Source organism: Mesoplodon bidens (genome assembly GCF_964165515.1).
Source record: "Mesoplodon bidens genome assembly, contig: HAP1_SCAFFOLD_999, whole genome shotgun sequence".
Taxonomy (NCBI): domain Eukaryota; kingdom Metazoa; phylum Chordata; class Mammalia; order Artiodactyla; family Ziphiidae; genus Mesoplodon; species Mesoplodon bidens.
Window position 1 is genome coordinate 10,332 of NW_027672483.1, and position 17,063 is coordinate 27,394.

At 55.5% G+C, this 17,063-nt stretch overlaps 2 protein-coding genes across 2 annotated transcripts; both read right to left on the bottom strand.

The window, feature by feature from the left end:
* Nucleotides 1-1,877: 1,877 nt before the first annotated feature.
* Nucleotides 1,878-4,954, bottom strand: LOC308609889 (melanoma-associated antigen 8-like; the record flags this gene model as incomplete). Its single annotated transcript, XM_081259167.1, has 4 exons — nt 1,878-2,890; nt 2,965-3,035; nt 3,185-3,282; nt 4,928-4,954. 4 exons carry the CDS (start codon nt 4,952-4,954, stop codon nt 1,878-1,880), a joined length of 1,209 nt encoding a protein of 402 aa, XP_081115293.1.
* Nucleotides 4,955-7,893: 2,939 nt separating this feature from the next.
* Nucleotides 7,894-10,970, bottom strand: LOC308609890 (melanoma-associated antigen 8-like; the record flags this gene model as incomplete). Its single annotated transcript, XM_081259168.1, has 4 exons — nt 7,894-8,906; nt 8,981-9,051; nt 9,201-9,298; nt 10,944-10,970. 4 exons carry the CDS (start codon nt 10,968-10,970, stop codon nt 7,894-7,896), a joined length of 1,209 nt encoding a protein of 402 aa, XP_081115294.1.
* Between the last annotated feature and the right edge of the window lie 6,093 nt (nt 10,971-17,063).

The following is a 17,063-nucleotide window of genomic DNA, read 5'->3' on the forward strand; positions in this document are numbered from 1 at the left end:
GGGGAGCAAACTTGGCGATGCAGAGTCCATTGTGGCAAATATGTCAATTTGTCTTTACAGGTGGTTTTCTACTGTGATTGATAATGTCATAAACCTATTCTGATTTCTTTTGTTTTTTTTAATTTTTGAATTTTATTTTATGTAATTTTTTATACAGCAGGTTCTTATTAGTTACCCATTTTGTACATATTAGTGTACATTTGTGAATCCCAATCTCCCAACTCATCACACCACCACCCCCCATGCCCCCACCATTTTCCCACCTTGGTGTCCACATGTCTGTGCTCTACATCTGTGTCTCTGTTTCTGCCCTGCAAACCGGTTCATCTGTACCATTTTTCTAGGTTCCACACATATGCATTAATATACGATATTTGTTTTTCTCTCTCTGACTTCCTTCACTCTGTATGACAGTCTCTAGGATCCATCCACGTCTCTACAAACGACCCATTTCGTTCCTTTGTACAGCTGAGTAATAAAGCAACAGTAATAAAGCTCTTCTTTATATGGACTGATTTCTTGTCTAGTTGTATCAACTAGCCACCTTCTCACATGGCACAAGAGGATGAGGCAGCTGTCTGGGGTCTCTTTTATAAGGGAGCTAATCTCATCCATGAGGGCTCCCCCATCATGGGCTAATCACTTCCCAGCGCCCCACCTCCAAATCCCATCCCTTTGGGGGTTAGAATTTCACAGGTGAATGAGGGGGAGAGGATTACAAATATTCAGTCCGTAGCACTGTCAGTCCAACTATTGTTGCTCCGATGTTCCCTTTTTCCTGCTGAGATAATCAAGTTTATCATTTACATTTTAACTTCTCTACTGCCTTTTCAGGCAATTATCAGTTTTCGCTAAAACTGTGCAATTGATCTATGAAATGGAAGAAAAACCCTCACCGTGTCTGGGTCTGCAAAGTGCCTACCCTACCCTCTCACTGGAGAGGTGTCCCATGGGTGCTGAGCAGGAATCCTACTGTGGACTCCCACCCTCACCCGCAGCAGCCCTTTCCCTCCATTGCCTACAGCAGAGGCCACACTCAGCTGAAACTTTCAGGGAAATTTATTAAGAGGAACATTGACTGAAACCATTGAACAGAGGGCATGATAACACAGAGAGGAACTTCTAACGGCCACCAGAGCCCACGGGTCCCGACCGCCCCACCCCAGGGTCCCCAGCAAGGTGCCTCCGTCACACCCCACCCGGCGGCCCTCTATCCCCCCACAGTCTCCCTTCCTCAGGGCCCTGCAGGTGGCCTCTCGCCAGGAAGATGGGCGCCAGCAATGCCCGCGCCCCCAGGGCCGCCGCTCACCCTCTGGCCCACATGCCCAGGGCATGGCCCTGCCCTATGGTGGGCACAGGACAGCCCCACCTCAGGGCACACACCGCTGAGCCGATGATGGTGTGTCCCGAGGAACAACGGGGTGGCCTTCAGTTGTACTGCTAATTACTTTCACATTTCCAAGTAAATTCCTGTTCCAATGCCATGTTATCTTGTTCAGGATCACAAAATAATATGGGAATCTTACAATTTGTTTTACACAATTGCAAAACTCTTGTCGTTGAACCGAATTAGAGCAAATACATGTGTGATTAATGTCATTCACAAAGTTAGATACTGAAGCTCATTAAGCCTTCTTTCAAGTGGAACAATATTTGACAAATTCCTAAAGAAAACAAAGATGACATTCCACGTCATCAGACACAACAGGAACCCAAAGATGCTGCACACCGGGTTCCCCCGTCTGGCCCGGGCCCTCACTGCTTAGAAGGCTGACCGCTCCCCCTTCAAACTCAGAGTGAAGGATCAGCCTCCCTTCCTGCCCCACGAGAGAAGCTGCTGGACGTGGGCCTGGAGGGAGCCTGGCTGCTGCTCTGGCTCAGGCTCCCTGTTCCTCATCGCACTCACCCTCTGCAGACAGGGATGGGAAGAACCTGGGATCCCATGCATTGACCCAGAGCAGATGCTCCAGGACCTGACACTTGCTGGTTTCCGCGTGGGCCCGGGGACCCCAGAGGAACTCGTAGCGGGCGGGGTCGCTGTGGGGCACCTGCCGGTACACCACGTAGCCCTCCTGCACCCACACTTTGGTGAGGAGCTCCCTGACCTCACCATGGATATAGTACCGCCTGCCAGCACTCAGATCCTTGTTGGCAAGCACTCCCCAGATAGCCTCCTCAGGGGCGCAGTCGCCCTCTAGGAGGATCAGGCCCAGGAGCAGCACTAGGAGGCCGGCCTTGGGCATGCTCGGCCCATTGCTCAGCACTGCATCACAGGTGAGGCCCAGGATGGGGCCCAGGACGTAGGTGCGCTCGCAGAGGTCCACCTCCTTCACGTCCACGCCAAACACCAGCTGCATGCACTTGCAAGCTTGGCTGAAGACCACGGGGAAGTGGTCCTGGTAATCTTTGAGGATGCTCAGCATTTCTGCCTTTGTGGTTGACTCCTTGGTGTGATACTTGAACAGCAGGAACCCCACCAGTTCATCCACCTTCTGATGTAGTGCATGTTGGAGCACATCTTCCTGGTCATGCCAGGTGCTCGGCCCTTCCTCATCTTGGGGGCTGAGGCCGTCGTCTTCAGATTGGCTCCATGAAGAGGTGGCCATGGCAGTGCGGGAGGGGCTCAGGGGGGGACTGGGTTCTCCAGAATCAGCCACCTCCTCCAAGCTGCCCAGGAACACGTCAGAGTAAGAAGAGAAGGACGAGGGGGATACAGCCTCCTCGCCCTCAGCCCCCAACAGCTGCGCCTCTACCGGGACCTGGGCCGGGACTGGGGCCTGAAGGTCTATCTCACGTTGGCAGAGCTCACACATCCTGAGCAGGCACATGATGACTGGGGTCGGGCTGCCGACGAGAGTGTGGGCAGGGGTGACAGGTAGGGACCACGGACCTGGGGGAGAGAGGGGGTGTGAGCAGCCTCGGTGGAGAAAGGCACCCTGGGCAGCTCTGACAAAAGTCACTTACAGGTCTCGTCTTCAGGGGTGCCCTCGGGCCTCACAGGGGCGCTCCTCCTGGGCGGCCTGTCCCCTGCCAACCTGAAGTAGGAAGTGAGGGGGCTCCTCAGGGTGCAGCCAGCACGGCCCCAGGTTCTGGGGCTGAACAGGATGGTGGGGTGACTCGGGTGTTGTGGGGTCCCCTCTGTTCTGGGAGGGGGAGCCCCTGGGTACACACTCAGGGCACGCACCTCCCCTTGACTCCTGGCACTGCCTGGGCCTCCTCTGCTCTGTGGCCTGAGGACACAATCCTCAGTCTTGGGCCTTCGCCTCCCGGCTCCTGGTGCCCCTATAAGAGGAATGGAGGGCGCACCTCTTGTGTAGACTGTGGCACAGCCCTGGGCCCCTCGGTGCTGGTAGGAGGGATGGGCCAGACTCTGTGAGATACCCCCAGTTCTGAGTTCTGGGATGGGTGGTCTCCTCGGGGCTGGCTCGTAGTGCTCACCATTCCCCTTAACGGCCTGGACATTCCCCTTTGTGGGCCTGAGGGGAAACTCAAAACAAGACCCCGAGTCTGAACAGAAAGCAGTGAGGGGGCCCCACATTTGGCCGCACCTGCCCAGGGCCTCCCAAGGGTCCTAGGATGGGGACATCCTGGGTCCTCACCTCCTTCTCGCATCCTGCCTGGCCTCCCAGCACTGACCACAGGGGCAGGTTTCTGTGGAGGCCCCTGTACCAAGGCTGGGCGCCTGCTCAGTCAGCCCTCGGGGTCCTGGGAGTCCACCCTCTGCGGACCTGAAGCCTCACACCTCACACCAAACACCTGACCTCCCGAGGACCCTGAGCCAGAAGTCAGGAAACATTTCATCTGCTGACCGTGCTCTGGCGCCTCCAAGGCCCCCGCGGAAGGGCAAAGGATCCCTCCCTGTGTTGGCGTCTAACGTCCTCAATCCTTGCTTCCTCGCATGCAGGCTGGACTCTGGGCAGGACCTGGGATTGTCCCGTCTGCCACTGTGAGTCCCTGCTCCTTCTACCAGGGCGCCAGTCTCTCAGAGACCCGGACGTCAGGACGTCAGGACAGGCCTACTGTGCTCATCCCGCCCCAGGGCCTCCCACGGCCACCTGCCAGGGCGGGGACCTGGTGGGTCCTTTTTGTCCTCTCTCAGGGTCCCCTAAGGGCTCTAACTTTAGTCCACCAGGGACCTGACATTTTACCCTCTGCCCTCATGAGACCCCGCCCCTTATCCCAGGTCCCCAGCTTCTCTGAGGCCCGGATGTCAGGATGTGCTGCTGTGCTCATCCCACCCTATGGCCTCCCAGGGCCAGCTCTGTTCTGGGGTCCAGGCTGCCCTCAGTCCTCCCTCAGGGCCCTCACCTTGACTCCACGCAGGACCTGGGATTCTCTCCTGTGCCCGCCTGAGACCCCGCCCCTTATACCCCCTCCCCAGCCTCTCTGAGACCCCGCCCCTTTTAACCCCTCACCAGGGTCTCTGAGACCCGGATGTCAGGAAGTGCTGCATGGGGTCATCCCAACCTATCGCCTCCCCAGGGCCCCCTCTCTTCTGGGGTCCAGGGTCCGCTCATTCCTCCCTCAGGTTCCTCACCTCGACTCCCGGCAGGTCCTGGGATTCTTCCCTCCACCCTCTTTAGGCCCCGTCCCTTACACCAGGTCCCCAGTGTCTCTGAGACCTGGAGGCGGAAGTCAAATCTCCTTGCCAAGTGCTCATTCCGGCCCGGGACTGCCCAGGGCTGATGGCAGGGGCGGGGATCAGTGGGGTCCCCTCTGTCCTCCTTCAGAGTCCTCAGCTTGAGCCCTGGCAGGTCCGGGGACGCCCCCTGTGTTCACCCGAGGCCGGACCCTCACACCAAGGCTTTCACTGTCCCGAGACCCCCAGGGGGAAATCTATGGACAAAACATCAGGCCACCAAGCCCAGGGCTTCTCAGGGCTGAGATGATCCCGCGGGGGTCCCTCAGCGCTCCCTCGGCTCCTCACCTTGACTCTCCGCTGGCGGCCCCTCATGCACAGACATCTGAGTGCCTCTCTCACCTCCCCACACGGGAGAGTCCTCCCACGAGCACCCTCAGCGCCAGGGGCTCTCGGTTCTCGCACCCGAGACGCAGAGCCCAACCCTCGTGCCCCCGCCCACACGGGAGCCTGAGCCCCCTTCCTGTCACGAGCGTCGTCGCCCCCCAACCCACGCCCCACCCCGGCGGGACCTCCCCTAACGCCTACCTAACGCACCTGCGCCCGGGAGTCCTCACCATCGAGCCCCGCCTCAGCCAGGAGTACCTCCCCCTTCCTCCCGCCACACGCAGCAGCCTTTAGCCCTCCCCTCCCTTGTAGGCCCATGGGGCGGGGGCCAGCCCATCCCGACCTCCCCACCCCCTCAGCCAGTCCTCCTCTCCTCTGGCCCCAAGGCCGGCCACACCCGCCCAGCAGGAAGCCCTCCGCTCCGGCCCCCCCACGCTTAGACATTAGCCCCACCCTCTACGCTCCGACTCGAAAACGCACCCCACCAGCCACCCCACCAGCCAGCGGTCCTCCCCTCGGAACCGAACACAGGGGGACCCTTCCCTCAGCCCCCCTTCAACCCGCTGCCCTCTGCCGCCATTCCCCCACTCCCAACCGAGCAGCCCGTAGCCCTCCCCCCACCTCCACTCCTTCCCAGGGCCCCTGGTACCTGCGGAGTCCAGCCCCCGGCAAAGCCCCCGCCTGTCTCCTGACTTGCTCTGACTCTGTGGATGACTCCGGAGTCCCGCTCAGAAGGGGCTGAAGAGCTCGTCTCAGCAGTGCAGCCAGGAACTCTGCAGCCGACGGTCCCAGGCACTCTGTGCGAACGCCACGTGGGTTTCCGGGTGCTCCCGGAAGCTCCAGGAAGATGAGGGAGAAAGTTCTAGACGTCTCTTTACAGAGAAAGTGGTTGGATGACAAGAGCAGGTGAGGAGGCACTTTGCTACGGAAGCAGCTGTAGCCATGCGCACTGAGGGCCTGAGGTCCCAAGGTTTGGCGCCTCAGGAAGCAAAAGACACGCCCATTGGCCTTGCACCAATAGGAAGGCCTCCCTGCAAGGCTGTGGAGTTGGGGGAGCAAACTTGGCGATGCAGAGTCCATTGTGGCAAATATGTCAATTTGTCTTTACAGGTGGTTTTCTACTGTGATTGATAATGTCATAAACCTATTCTGATTTCTTTTGTTTTTTTTAATTTTTGAATTTTATTTTATGTAATTTTTTATACAGCAGGTTCTTATTAGTTACCCATTTTGTACATATTAGTGTACATTTGTGAATCCCAATCTCCCAACTCATCACACCACCACCCCCCATGCCCCCACCATTTTCCCACCTTGGTGTCCACATGTCTGTGCTCTACATCTGTGTCTCTGTTTCTGCCCTGCAAACCGGTTCATCTGTACCATTTTTCTAGGTTCCACACATATGCATTAATATACGATATTTGTTTTTCTCTCTCTGACTTCCTTCACTCTGTATGACAGTCTCTAGGATCCATCCACGTCTCTACAAACGACCCATTTCGTTCCTTTGTACAGCTGAGTAATAAAGCAACAGTAATAAAGCTCTTCTTTATATGGACTGATTTCTTGTCTAGTTGTATCAACTAGCCACCTTCTCACATGGCACAAGAGGATGAGGCAGCTGTCTGGGGTCTCTTTTATAAGGGAGCTAATCTCATCCATGAGGGCTCCCCCATCATGGGCTAATCACTTCCCAGCGCCCCACCTCCAAATCCCATCCCTTTGGGGGTTAGAATTTCACAGGTGAATGAGGGGGAGAGGATTACAAATATTCAGTCCGTAGCACTGTCAGTCCAACTATTGTTGCTCCGATGTTCCCTTTTTCCTGCTGAGATAATCAAGTTTATCATTTACATTTTAACTTCTCTACTGCCTTTTCAGGCAATTATCAGTTTTCGCTAAAACTGTGCAATTGATCTATGAAATGGAAGAAAAACCCTCACCGTGTCTGGGTCTGCAAAGTGCCTACCCTACCCTCTCACTGGAGAGGTGTCCCATGGGTGCTGAGCAGGAATCCTACTGTGGACTCCCACCCTCACCCGCAGCAGCCCTTTCCCTCCATTGCCTACAGCAGAGGCCACACTCAGCTGAAACTTTCAGGGAAATTTATTAAGAGGAACATTGACTGAAACCATTGAACAGAGGGCATGATAACACAGAGAGGAACTTCTAACGGCCACCAGAGCCCACGGGTCCCGACCGCCCCACCCCAGGGTCCCCAGCAAGGTGCCTCCGTCACACCCCACCCGGCGGCCCTCTATCCCCCCACAGTCTCCCTTCCTCAGGGCCCTGCAGGTGGCCTCTCGCCAGGAAGATGGGCGCCAGCAATGCCCGCGCCCCCAGGGCCGCCGCTCACCCTCTGGCCCACATGCCCAGGGCATGGCCCTGCCCTATGGTGGGCACAGGACAGCCCCACCTCAGGGCACACACCGCTGAGCCGATGATGGTGTGTCCCGAGGAACAACGGGGTGGCCTTCAGTTGTACTGCTAATTACTTTCACATTTCCAAGTAAATTCCTGTTCCAATGCCATGTTATCTTGTTCAGGATCACAAAATAATATGGGAATCTTACAATTTGTTTTACACAATTGCAAAACTCTTGTCGTTGAACCGAATTAGAGCAAATACATGTGTGATTAATGTCATTCACAAAGTTAGATACTGAAGCTCATTAAGCCTTCTTTCAAGTGGAACAATATTTGACAAATTCCTAAAGAAAACAAAGATGACATTCCACGTCATCAGACACAACAGGAACCCAAAGATGCTGCACACCGGGTTCCCCCGTCTGGCCCGGGCCCTCACTGCTTAGAAGGCTGACCGCTCCCCCTTCAAACTCAGAGTGAAGGATCAGCCTCCCTTCCTGCCCCACGAGAGAAGCTGCTGGACGTGGGCCTGGAGGGAGCCTGGCTGCTGCTCTGGCTCAGGCTCCCTGTTCCTCATCGCACTCACCCTCTGCAGACAGGGATGGGAAGAACCTGGGATCCCATGCATTGACCCAGAGCAGATGCTCCAGGACCTGACACTTGCTGGTTTCCGCGTGGGCCCGGGGACCCCAGAGGAACTCGTAGCGGGCGGGGTCGCTGTGGGGCACCTGCCGGTACACCACGTAGCCCTCCTGCACCCACACTTTGGTGAGGAGCTCCCTGACCTCACCATGGATATAGTACCGCCTGCCAGCACTCAGATCCTTGTTGGCAAGCACTCCCCAGATAGCCTCCTCAGGGGCGCAGTCGCCCTCTAGGAGGATCAGGCCCAGGAGCAGCACTAGGAGGCCGGCCTTGGGCATGCTCGGCCCATTGCTCAGCACTGCATCACAGGTGAGGCCCAGGATGGGGCCCAGGACGTAGGTGCGCTCGCAGAGGTCCACCTCCTTCACGTCCACGCCAAACACCAGCTGCATGCACTTGCAAGCTTGGCTGAAGACCACGGGGAAGTGGTCCTGGTAATCTTTGAGGATGCTCAGCATTTCTGCCTTTGTGGTTGACTCCTTGGTGTGATACTTGAACAGCAGGAACCCCACCAGTTCATCCACCTTCTGATGTAGTGCATGTTGGAGCACATCTTCCTGGTCATGCCAGGTGCTCGGCCCTTCCTCATCTTGGGGGCTGAGGCCGTCGTCTTCAGATTGGCTCCATGAAGAGGTGGCCATGGCAGTGCGGGAGGGGCTCAGGGGGGGACTGGGTTCTCCAGAATCAGCCACCTCCTCCAAGCTGCCCAGGAACACGTCAGAGTAAGAAGAGAAGGACGAGGGGGATACAGCCTCCTCGCCCTCAGCCCCCAACAGCTGCGCCTCTACCGGGACCTGGGCCGGGACTGGGGCCTGAAGGTCTATCTCACGTTGGCAGAGCTCACACATCCTGAGCAGGCACATGATGACTGGGGTCGGGCTGCCGACGAGAGTGTGGGCAGGGGTGACAGGTAGGGACCACGGACCTGGGGGAGAGAGGGGGTGTGAGCAGCCTCGGTGGAGAAAGGCACCCTGGGCAGCTCTGACAAAAGTCACTTACAGGTCTCGTCTTCAGGGGTGCCCTCGGGCCTCACAGGGGCGCTCCTCCTGGGCGGCCTGTCCCCTGCCAACCTGAAGTAGGAAGTGAGGGGGCTCCTCAGGGTGCAGCCAGCACGGCCCCAGGTTCTGGGGCTGAACAGGATGGTGGGGTGACTCGGGTGTTGTGGGGTCCCCTCTGTTCTGGGAGGGGGAGCCCCTGGGTACACACTCAGGGCACGCACCTCCCCTTGACTCCTGGCACTGCCTGGGCCTCCTCTGCTCTGTGGCCTGAGGACACAATCCTCAGTCTTGGGCCTTCGCCTCCCGGCTCCTGGTGCCCCTATAAGAGGAATGGAGGGCGCACCTCTTGTGTAGACTGTGGCACAGCCCTGGGCCCCTCGGTGCTGGTAGGAGGGATGGGCCAGACTCTGTGAGATACCCCCAGTTCTGAGTTCTGGGATGGGTGGTCTCCTCGGGGCTGGCTCGTAGTGCTCACCATTCCCCTTAACGGCCTGGACATTCCCCTTTGTGGGCCTGAGGGGAAACTCAAAACAAGACCCCGAGTCTGAACAGAAAGCAGTGAGGGGGCCCCACATTTGGCCGCACCTGCCCAGGGCCTCCCAAGGGTCCTAGGATGGGGACATCCTGGGTCCTCACCTCCTTCTCGCATCCTGCCTGGCCTCCCAGCACTGACCACAGGGGCAGGTTTCTGTGGAGGCCCCTGTACCAAGGCTGGGCGCCTGCTCAGTCAGCCCTCGGGGTCCTGGGAGTCCACCCTCTGCGGACCTGAAGCCTCACACCTCACACCAAACACCTGACCTCCCGAGGACCCTGAGCCAGAAGTCAGGAAACATTTCATCTGCTGACCGTGCTCTGGCGCCTCCAAGGCCCCCGCGGAAGGGCAAAGGATCCCTCCCTGTGTTGGCGTCTAACGTCCTCAATCCTTGCTTCCTCGCATGCAGGCTGGACTCTGGGCAGGACCTGGGATTGTCCCGTCTGCCACTGTGAGTCCCTGCTCCTTCTACCAGGGCGCCAGTCTCTCAGAGACCCGGACGTCAGGACGTCAGGACAGGCCTACTGTGCTCATCCCGCCCCAGGGCCTCCCACGGCCACCTGCCAGGGCGGGGACCTGGTGGGTCCTTTTTGTCCTCTCTCAGGGTCCCCTAAGGGCTCTAACTTTAGTCCACCAGGGACCTGACATTTTACCCTCTGCCCTCATGAGACCCCGCCCCTTATCCCAGGTCCCCAGCTTCTCTGAGGCCCGGATGTCAGGATGTGCTGCTGTGCTCATCCCACCCTATGGCCTCCCAGGGCCAGCTCTGTTCTGGGGTCCAGGCTGCCCTCAGTCCTCCCTCAGGGCCCTCACCTTGACTCCACGCAGGACCTGGGATTCTCTCCTGTGCCCGCCTGAGACCCCGCCCCTTATACCCCCTCCCCAGCCTCTCTGAGACCCCGCCCCTTTTAACCCCTCACCAGGGTCTCTGAGACCCGGATGTCAGGAAGTGCTGCATGGGGTCATCCCAACCTATCGCCTCCCCAGGGCCCCCTCTCTTCTGGGGTCCAGGGTCCGCTCATTCCTCCCTCAGGTTCCTCACCTCGACTCCCGGCAGGTCCTGGGATTCTTCCCTCCACCCTCTTTAGGCCCCGTCCCTTACACCAGGTCCCCAGTGTCTCTGAGACCTGGAGGCGGAAGTCAAATCTCCTTGCCAAGTGCTCATTCCGGCCCGGGACTGCCCAGGGCTGATGGCAGGGGCGGGGATCAGTGGGGTCCCCTCTGTCCTCCTTCAGAGTCCTCAGCTTGAGCCCTGGCAGGTCCGGGGACGCCCCCTGTGTTCACCCGAGGCCGGACCCTCACACCAAGGCTTTCACTGTCCCGAGACCCCCAGGGGGAAATCTATGGACAAAACATCAGGCCACCAAGCCCAGGGCTTCTCAGGGCTGAGATGATCCCGCGGGGGTCCCTCAGCGCTCCCTCGGCTCCTCACCTTGACTCTCCGCTGGCGGCCCCTCATGCACAGACATCTGAGTGCCTCTCTCACCTCCCCACACGGGAGAGTCCTCCCACGAGCACCCTCAGCGCCAGGGGCTCTCGGTTCTCGCACCCGAGACGCAGAGCCCAACCCTCGTGCCCCCGCCCACACGGGAGCCTGAGCCCCCTTCCTGTCACGAGCGTCGTCGCCCCCCAACCCACGCCCCACCCCGGCGGGACCTCCCCTAACGCCTACCTAACGCACCTGCGCCCGGGAGTCCTCACCATCGAGCCCCGCCTCAGCCAGGAGTACCTCCCCCTTCCTCCCGCCACACGCAGCAGCCTTTAGCCCTCCCCTCCCTTGTAGGCCCCTGGGGCGGGGACCAGCCCATCCCGACCTCCCCATCCCCTCAGCCAGTCCTCCTCTCCTCTGGCCCCAAGGCCGGCCACACCCGCCCAGCAGGAAGCCCTACGCTCCGGCCCCCCCACGCTTAGACATTAGCCCCACCCTCTACGCTGCGACTCGAAAACGCCCCCCACCAGCCAGCGGTCCTCCCCTCGGAACCGAACACAGGGGGACCCTTCCCTCAGCCCCCCTTCAACCCGCTGCCCTCTGCCGCCATTCCCCCACTCCCAACCGAGCAGCCCGTAGCCCTTCCCCCACCTCCACTCCTTCCCAGGGCCCCTGGTACATGCGGAGTCCAGCCCCCGGCAAAGCCCCCGCCTGTCTCCTAACTTGCTTTGACTCTGTGGATGACTCCGGAGTTCCACGCAAAAGGGGCTGAAGAGCTCGTCTCAGCAGTGCAGCCAGGAACTCTGCAGCCGACGGTCCCAGGCATTCTGTGCGAACTCCACGTGGGTTTCCGGGTGCTCCCGGAAGCTCCAGGAAGATGAGGGAGAAAGTTCTAGACGTCTCTTTACAGAGAAAGTGGTTGGATGACAAGAGCAGGTGAGGAGGCACTTTGCTACGGAAGCAGCAGTAGCCATACGCACTGAGGGCCTGAGGTCCCAAGGTTTGGCGCCTCAGGAAGCAAAAGACACGCCCATTGGCCTTCCACCAATAGGAAGGCCTCCCTGCAAGGCTGTGGAGTTGGGGAAGCAAACTTGGCGATGCAGAGCCCATTGTGGCAAATATGTCAATTTGTCTTTACAGGTGGTTTTCTACTGTGATTGATAATGTCATAAACCTATTCTGATTACTTTTGTTTTTTTTAATTTTTGAATTTTATTTTATATAATTTTTTATACAGCAGGTTCTTATTAGTTACCCATTTTGCACATATTAGTGTACATTTGTCAATCCCAATCTCCCAATTCATCACACCACCACCCCCCATGCCCCCACCATTTTCCCACCTTGGTGTCCACATGTCTGTGCTCTACATCTGTGTCTCTGTTTCTGCCCTGCAAACCGGTTCATCTGTACCATTTTTCTAGGTTCCACACATATGCATTAATATACGATATTTGTTTTTCTCTCTCTGACTTCCTTCACTCTGTATGACAGTCTCTAGGATCCATCCACGTCTCTACAAACGACCCATTTCGTTCCTTTGTACAGCTGAGTAATAAAGCAATAGTAATAAAGCTCTTCTTTATATGGACTGATTTCTTGTCTAGTTGTATCAACTAGCCACCTTCTCACATGGCACAAGAGGATGAGGCAGCTGTCTGGGGTCTCTTTTATAAGGGAGCTAATCTCATCCATGAGGGCTCCCCCATCATGGGCTAATCACTTCCCAGCGCCCCACCACCAAATCCCATCCCTTTGGGGGTTAGAATTTCACAGGTGAATGAGGGGGAGAGGATTACAAATATTCAGTCCGTAGCACTGTCAGTCCAACTATTGTTGCTCCGATGTTCCCTTTTTCCTGCTGAGATAATCAAGTTTTTCATTTACATTTTAACTTCTCTACTGCCTTTTCAGGCAATTATCAGTTTTCGCTAAAACTGTGCAATTCACCTATGAAATGGAAGAAGAACCCTCACCATGTCTGGGTCTGCAAAGTGCCTACCCTACCCTCTCACTGGAGAGGTGTCCCACAGGTGCTGAGCAGGAATCCGACTCTGGACCCCCACCCTCACCCGCAGCAATCCTTTCCCTCCATTGCCCACTGCGGAGGCCACACTCAGCTGAAACGTTCCGAGAAATTTATTAAAGAGAAACATTGACTGAAACCATTGAACGGAGGGCATGATAACACAGAGAGGAACTTCTAATGGCCACCGGACCCCACGGGTCCCCCCCCCAGGGTCCCCAACAAGGTGCCTCCGCTACACCCCTCCCATCGGCCCTCCATTCCCCCACAGTCTCCCTTCCTGAGGGCCCCACATGTGGCCTCTCTCCAGGACGATGTGTGCTGGCAATGCCTGCTCCCCGCAGGGAAGCCCCTCCCCCTATGGCCCACATGCCTGGGGCCTGGCCCTGCCCTATGGTGGGCACAGGACAGTCCCACAGCAGGGCACGCACCACTGAGCCGACGACGTGGTGTCCCGAAGAACAACCCGGTGGCCATTAATTGTACTGGTAATTACTTTCACATTTCCAAGTAAATTCCTATTGCAATGCTGTGTTATTTAGGTTGGGATCACAAACTATGAAGGAGTGTTTCCCAGTTGATTTTACAAATACCAAAATTCAGCCTTGTATTGGATCAGTACAAATATATGTGGTCAATACCATTCACAAACGTAGAAACTGAAGCTTATTAAATACTATTATTAATATACAGACATCAGTTGCATCTGTATACACTAAAAACAAAGTATCAGAAAGAGAAATTAAGGAAACTATCTCATTTACCATTGCATCACAATGATAGAATACCTAGGAATAAACCTACCTAAGGAGGCAAAAGACCTGTACACTGAAAAGTATAACAGTGATGAAAGAAACTGAAGACAACACAAACAGATGGAAAGATAACATTGCATTCTTGAATTGGAAGCATCAGTAGTGTTAAAATGACCATACTACTCAAGTCAACCTACAGAACTGCAATCAATGCAATTCCTATGAAAATACTCTTGGCATTTTACACAGAATTTGCACAAATAATTTAAAATTTTCTATGGAAACACAAAAGACCCTGAAGAGCCAAAACAATCTTGAGAAAGAACAACAGAGCTGGAGGAATCATACGCCCTGGTTTCACACTACAGTAATCAAAACAGTATGGGACTGGCACAAAAACAGACAAATAGATCAATGGAACAGGATAGAAAGCAAAGAAATAAACCCACGCACCTATGGTCAATTAATCTACAACAAACTAGGCAGGAATACAGTATACACTGGAGAAAACACAGTCTCTTCAAAAAGTGGTGCTGAGAGAACTGAACAGCTACATGTAAAAGAATGAAATTAGACCATTGTCCAACAGCATAAACAAAAATAAATGCAAAATAGGGTAAAGGCCTAAATGTAAGACCGGATACTATAAAACTCCTAGAGGGAAACACAGGCAGAACACTCTTTGACATAAATCACAGCAATATTTTTTTGGACCTATCTCCTATGGAAAAGAAGTAAAAGGAAAAATAAACAAATGGGACCTAACTAAACTTAAAAGCTTTTTTGCACAACAAAGGAAACCACTGACCAAACTAAAAGACAACCTATTGAATGGGAGAAAAGATTTGCAGCTGAAGTGACTGACAAAGGATTAATATCCAGTATATATAAACAGCTCATACAACTCAACATCAAGAAAACAAACAACCCAATTACAAACATGGGCAGAAGAACTGAATAGACATTTTTTCAAGGAGAAAATGCAGATGGCCAACAGGCACATGAAATGATCCTCCACATCACTAATCATCAGGCAACTGCAAGTCAAATCCACAAAGAGATATCACCTCACACCTAGTCAGAATGGCTCTCATGAAAAAGAACACAAATAACAAATGTAGGTAAGGATGTGGAGAAAAGGGAACCCTTGTACGCTGTTGGGAGAATGTAAGATTGGTGCAGCCACTGGGGAAAACAGCATAGAGGTTTCTCAAAAAACTAAAAACAGAACTACCATAGGATCCTGCAATTCCACTCCTGGGTATATATCCCCTCAAAACCCCACTAATTCGAAAAGATCCATGCACCCCAATGCTCACAGAAGCATTATTTACAATTGCAAAGATATGGAAGCTACCTAAGTGTCCGTCGACAAATGAATGGATAAAGAACAGGTACTGTATATGTACAATGGACTACTACTCAGCCATAAAAATGGAACAAACTTTTGCCTTTTGCAGCAACATGGATGGACTTGGAGGGCAATATGCTAAGTGAAGTAAGTCAGACAGGGAACGGCAAATAATGCACGATATCACTCACAGGTGGAATCTAAAAGATACAACAAACTAGTGAATATATCAATAAAAGAAGCAGACTCAAAGATACAGAGAACAAACTAGTTAGTGCTTATCAGTAGGGATGAGGGAGGGGCACTACAGGGATGGAGGAGTGGGAGGCACAAACTTTGGGGTGTAAGACGGGCTACAAGGATGTATTGTACAACATGGGGAATAGAGCCAATATTTGGTAACAACTGTAAATTGAATGTAACCTTTAAAAATTGTATAAAAAATACAAAGTATTGGCATTTAAAACATCTTCTATGAAAAAGAACAACATTTGAAAAAGCACTAAAGGAAACAGATGAATTTCCACGTCATCTTAGAAAACAGGAAAACAAAGATGCTACACCGGGTTGCCCCAACTTGCCCGGGCCCTCACTGCTTAGAAGGCTGACCACTCCCTCTTCAAACTCAGAGTGAAGGATCAGCCTCCCTTCCTGCCCCACGGGAGAAGCTGCTGGACGTGGGCCTGGAAGGAGCCTGGCTGCTGCTCTGGCTCAGGGTCCCTGTTCCTCGTCGCTCACACCCTCTGCAGACAGGGATGGGAAGGACCTGGGATCCCATTCACTGCCCCTGTGCAGATGCTCCAGGACCTGACACTTGCTGGTCTCCGCGTAGGCCCGGGGACCCCAGAGGAACTCGTAGCGGGCGGGGTCGCTGTGGGGCACCTGCCGGTACTCCACGTAGCCCTCCTGCACCCACACTTTGGTGAGGAGCTCCCTGGGCTCCCCATAGATGTAGTGCTCCCTCCCGGCACACACACCTATCTTGCTAAGTGCTCTCCAGACCACCTCCTCAGGGGCAACAGAGTCGGCCTCCAGGAGGATCAGGCCCAGGAGCAGCAACAGGAGGCCGGTCTTGGGCATGCTCGGCCTGTCACTCAGCATCCCATCGTAGGTGAGGCCCAGGGTGGGGACGAGGACATAGGAGTGATTGCTGGGGTCCACTTCCTTCACGTCGTGGCCAAGGACCAGCCGCATGCCCTCAGAGGCTCGCCTGAAGACCATGGGGAAGTGGTCCTGGTAATCTTCGAGGATGGTCAGCATTTCTGCCTTTGTGGTCAACTCCTTGGTGTGATGCTTGAACAGCAGGAACCCCATCAGTTCATCCACCTTCTGACATAGAGCATGTTGGAGCACATCTTCCTGGTCATGCCAGGTGCTCGGCCCTTCCTCATCTTGGGGGCTGAGGCCGTCGTCTTCAGATTGGCTCCATGGAGGGGTGGCCATGGCAGTGGGGGAGGGGCTCTGGGGGGGACTGGGTTCTCCAGCATCAGCCACCTCCTCCAAGGTGCCCAGGAACAGGTCAGAGTAAGAAGAGGAGGACGAGGGGGATACGGCCTCCTCCCCCTCAGCCCCCAACAGCTGTGCCTCCACCAGGCCCTGGACCGGGACTGGGGTCTGGAAGTCTGCCTCCGGCTGGCGGAGCTCACTCATCTCGACCAGGGGCATGATGCCTGGGGTCGGGCCGCCGACGGGAGTGTGGGCAGGGGTGACAGGTAGGGACCACGGACCTGGGGGAGAGAGGGCGTGTGAGCGGCCTCGGCGGAGAAAGGCACCCTGGGCAGCTCTGACAAAAGTCACTTACAGGTCTCGTCTTCAGGGGTGCCCTCGAGCCTCACAGGGGCGCTCCTCCTGGGCGGCCTGTCCCCTGCCAACCTGAAGAAGGAAGTGAGGGGGCTCCTCAGGGTGCAGCCAGCACGGCCCCAGGTTCTGGGGCTGAACAGGATGGTGGGGTGACTCGGGTGTTGTGGGGTCCCCTCTGTTCTGGGAGGGGG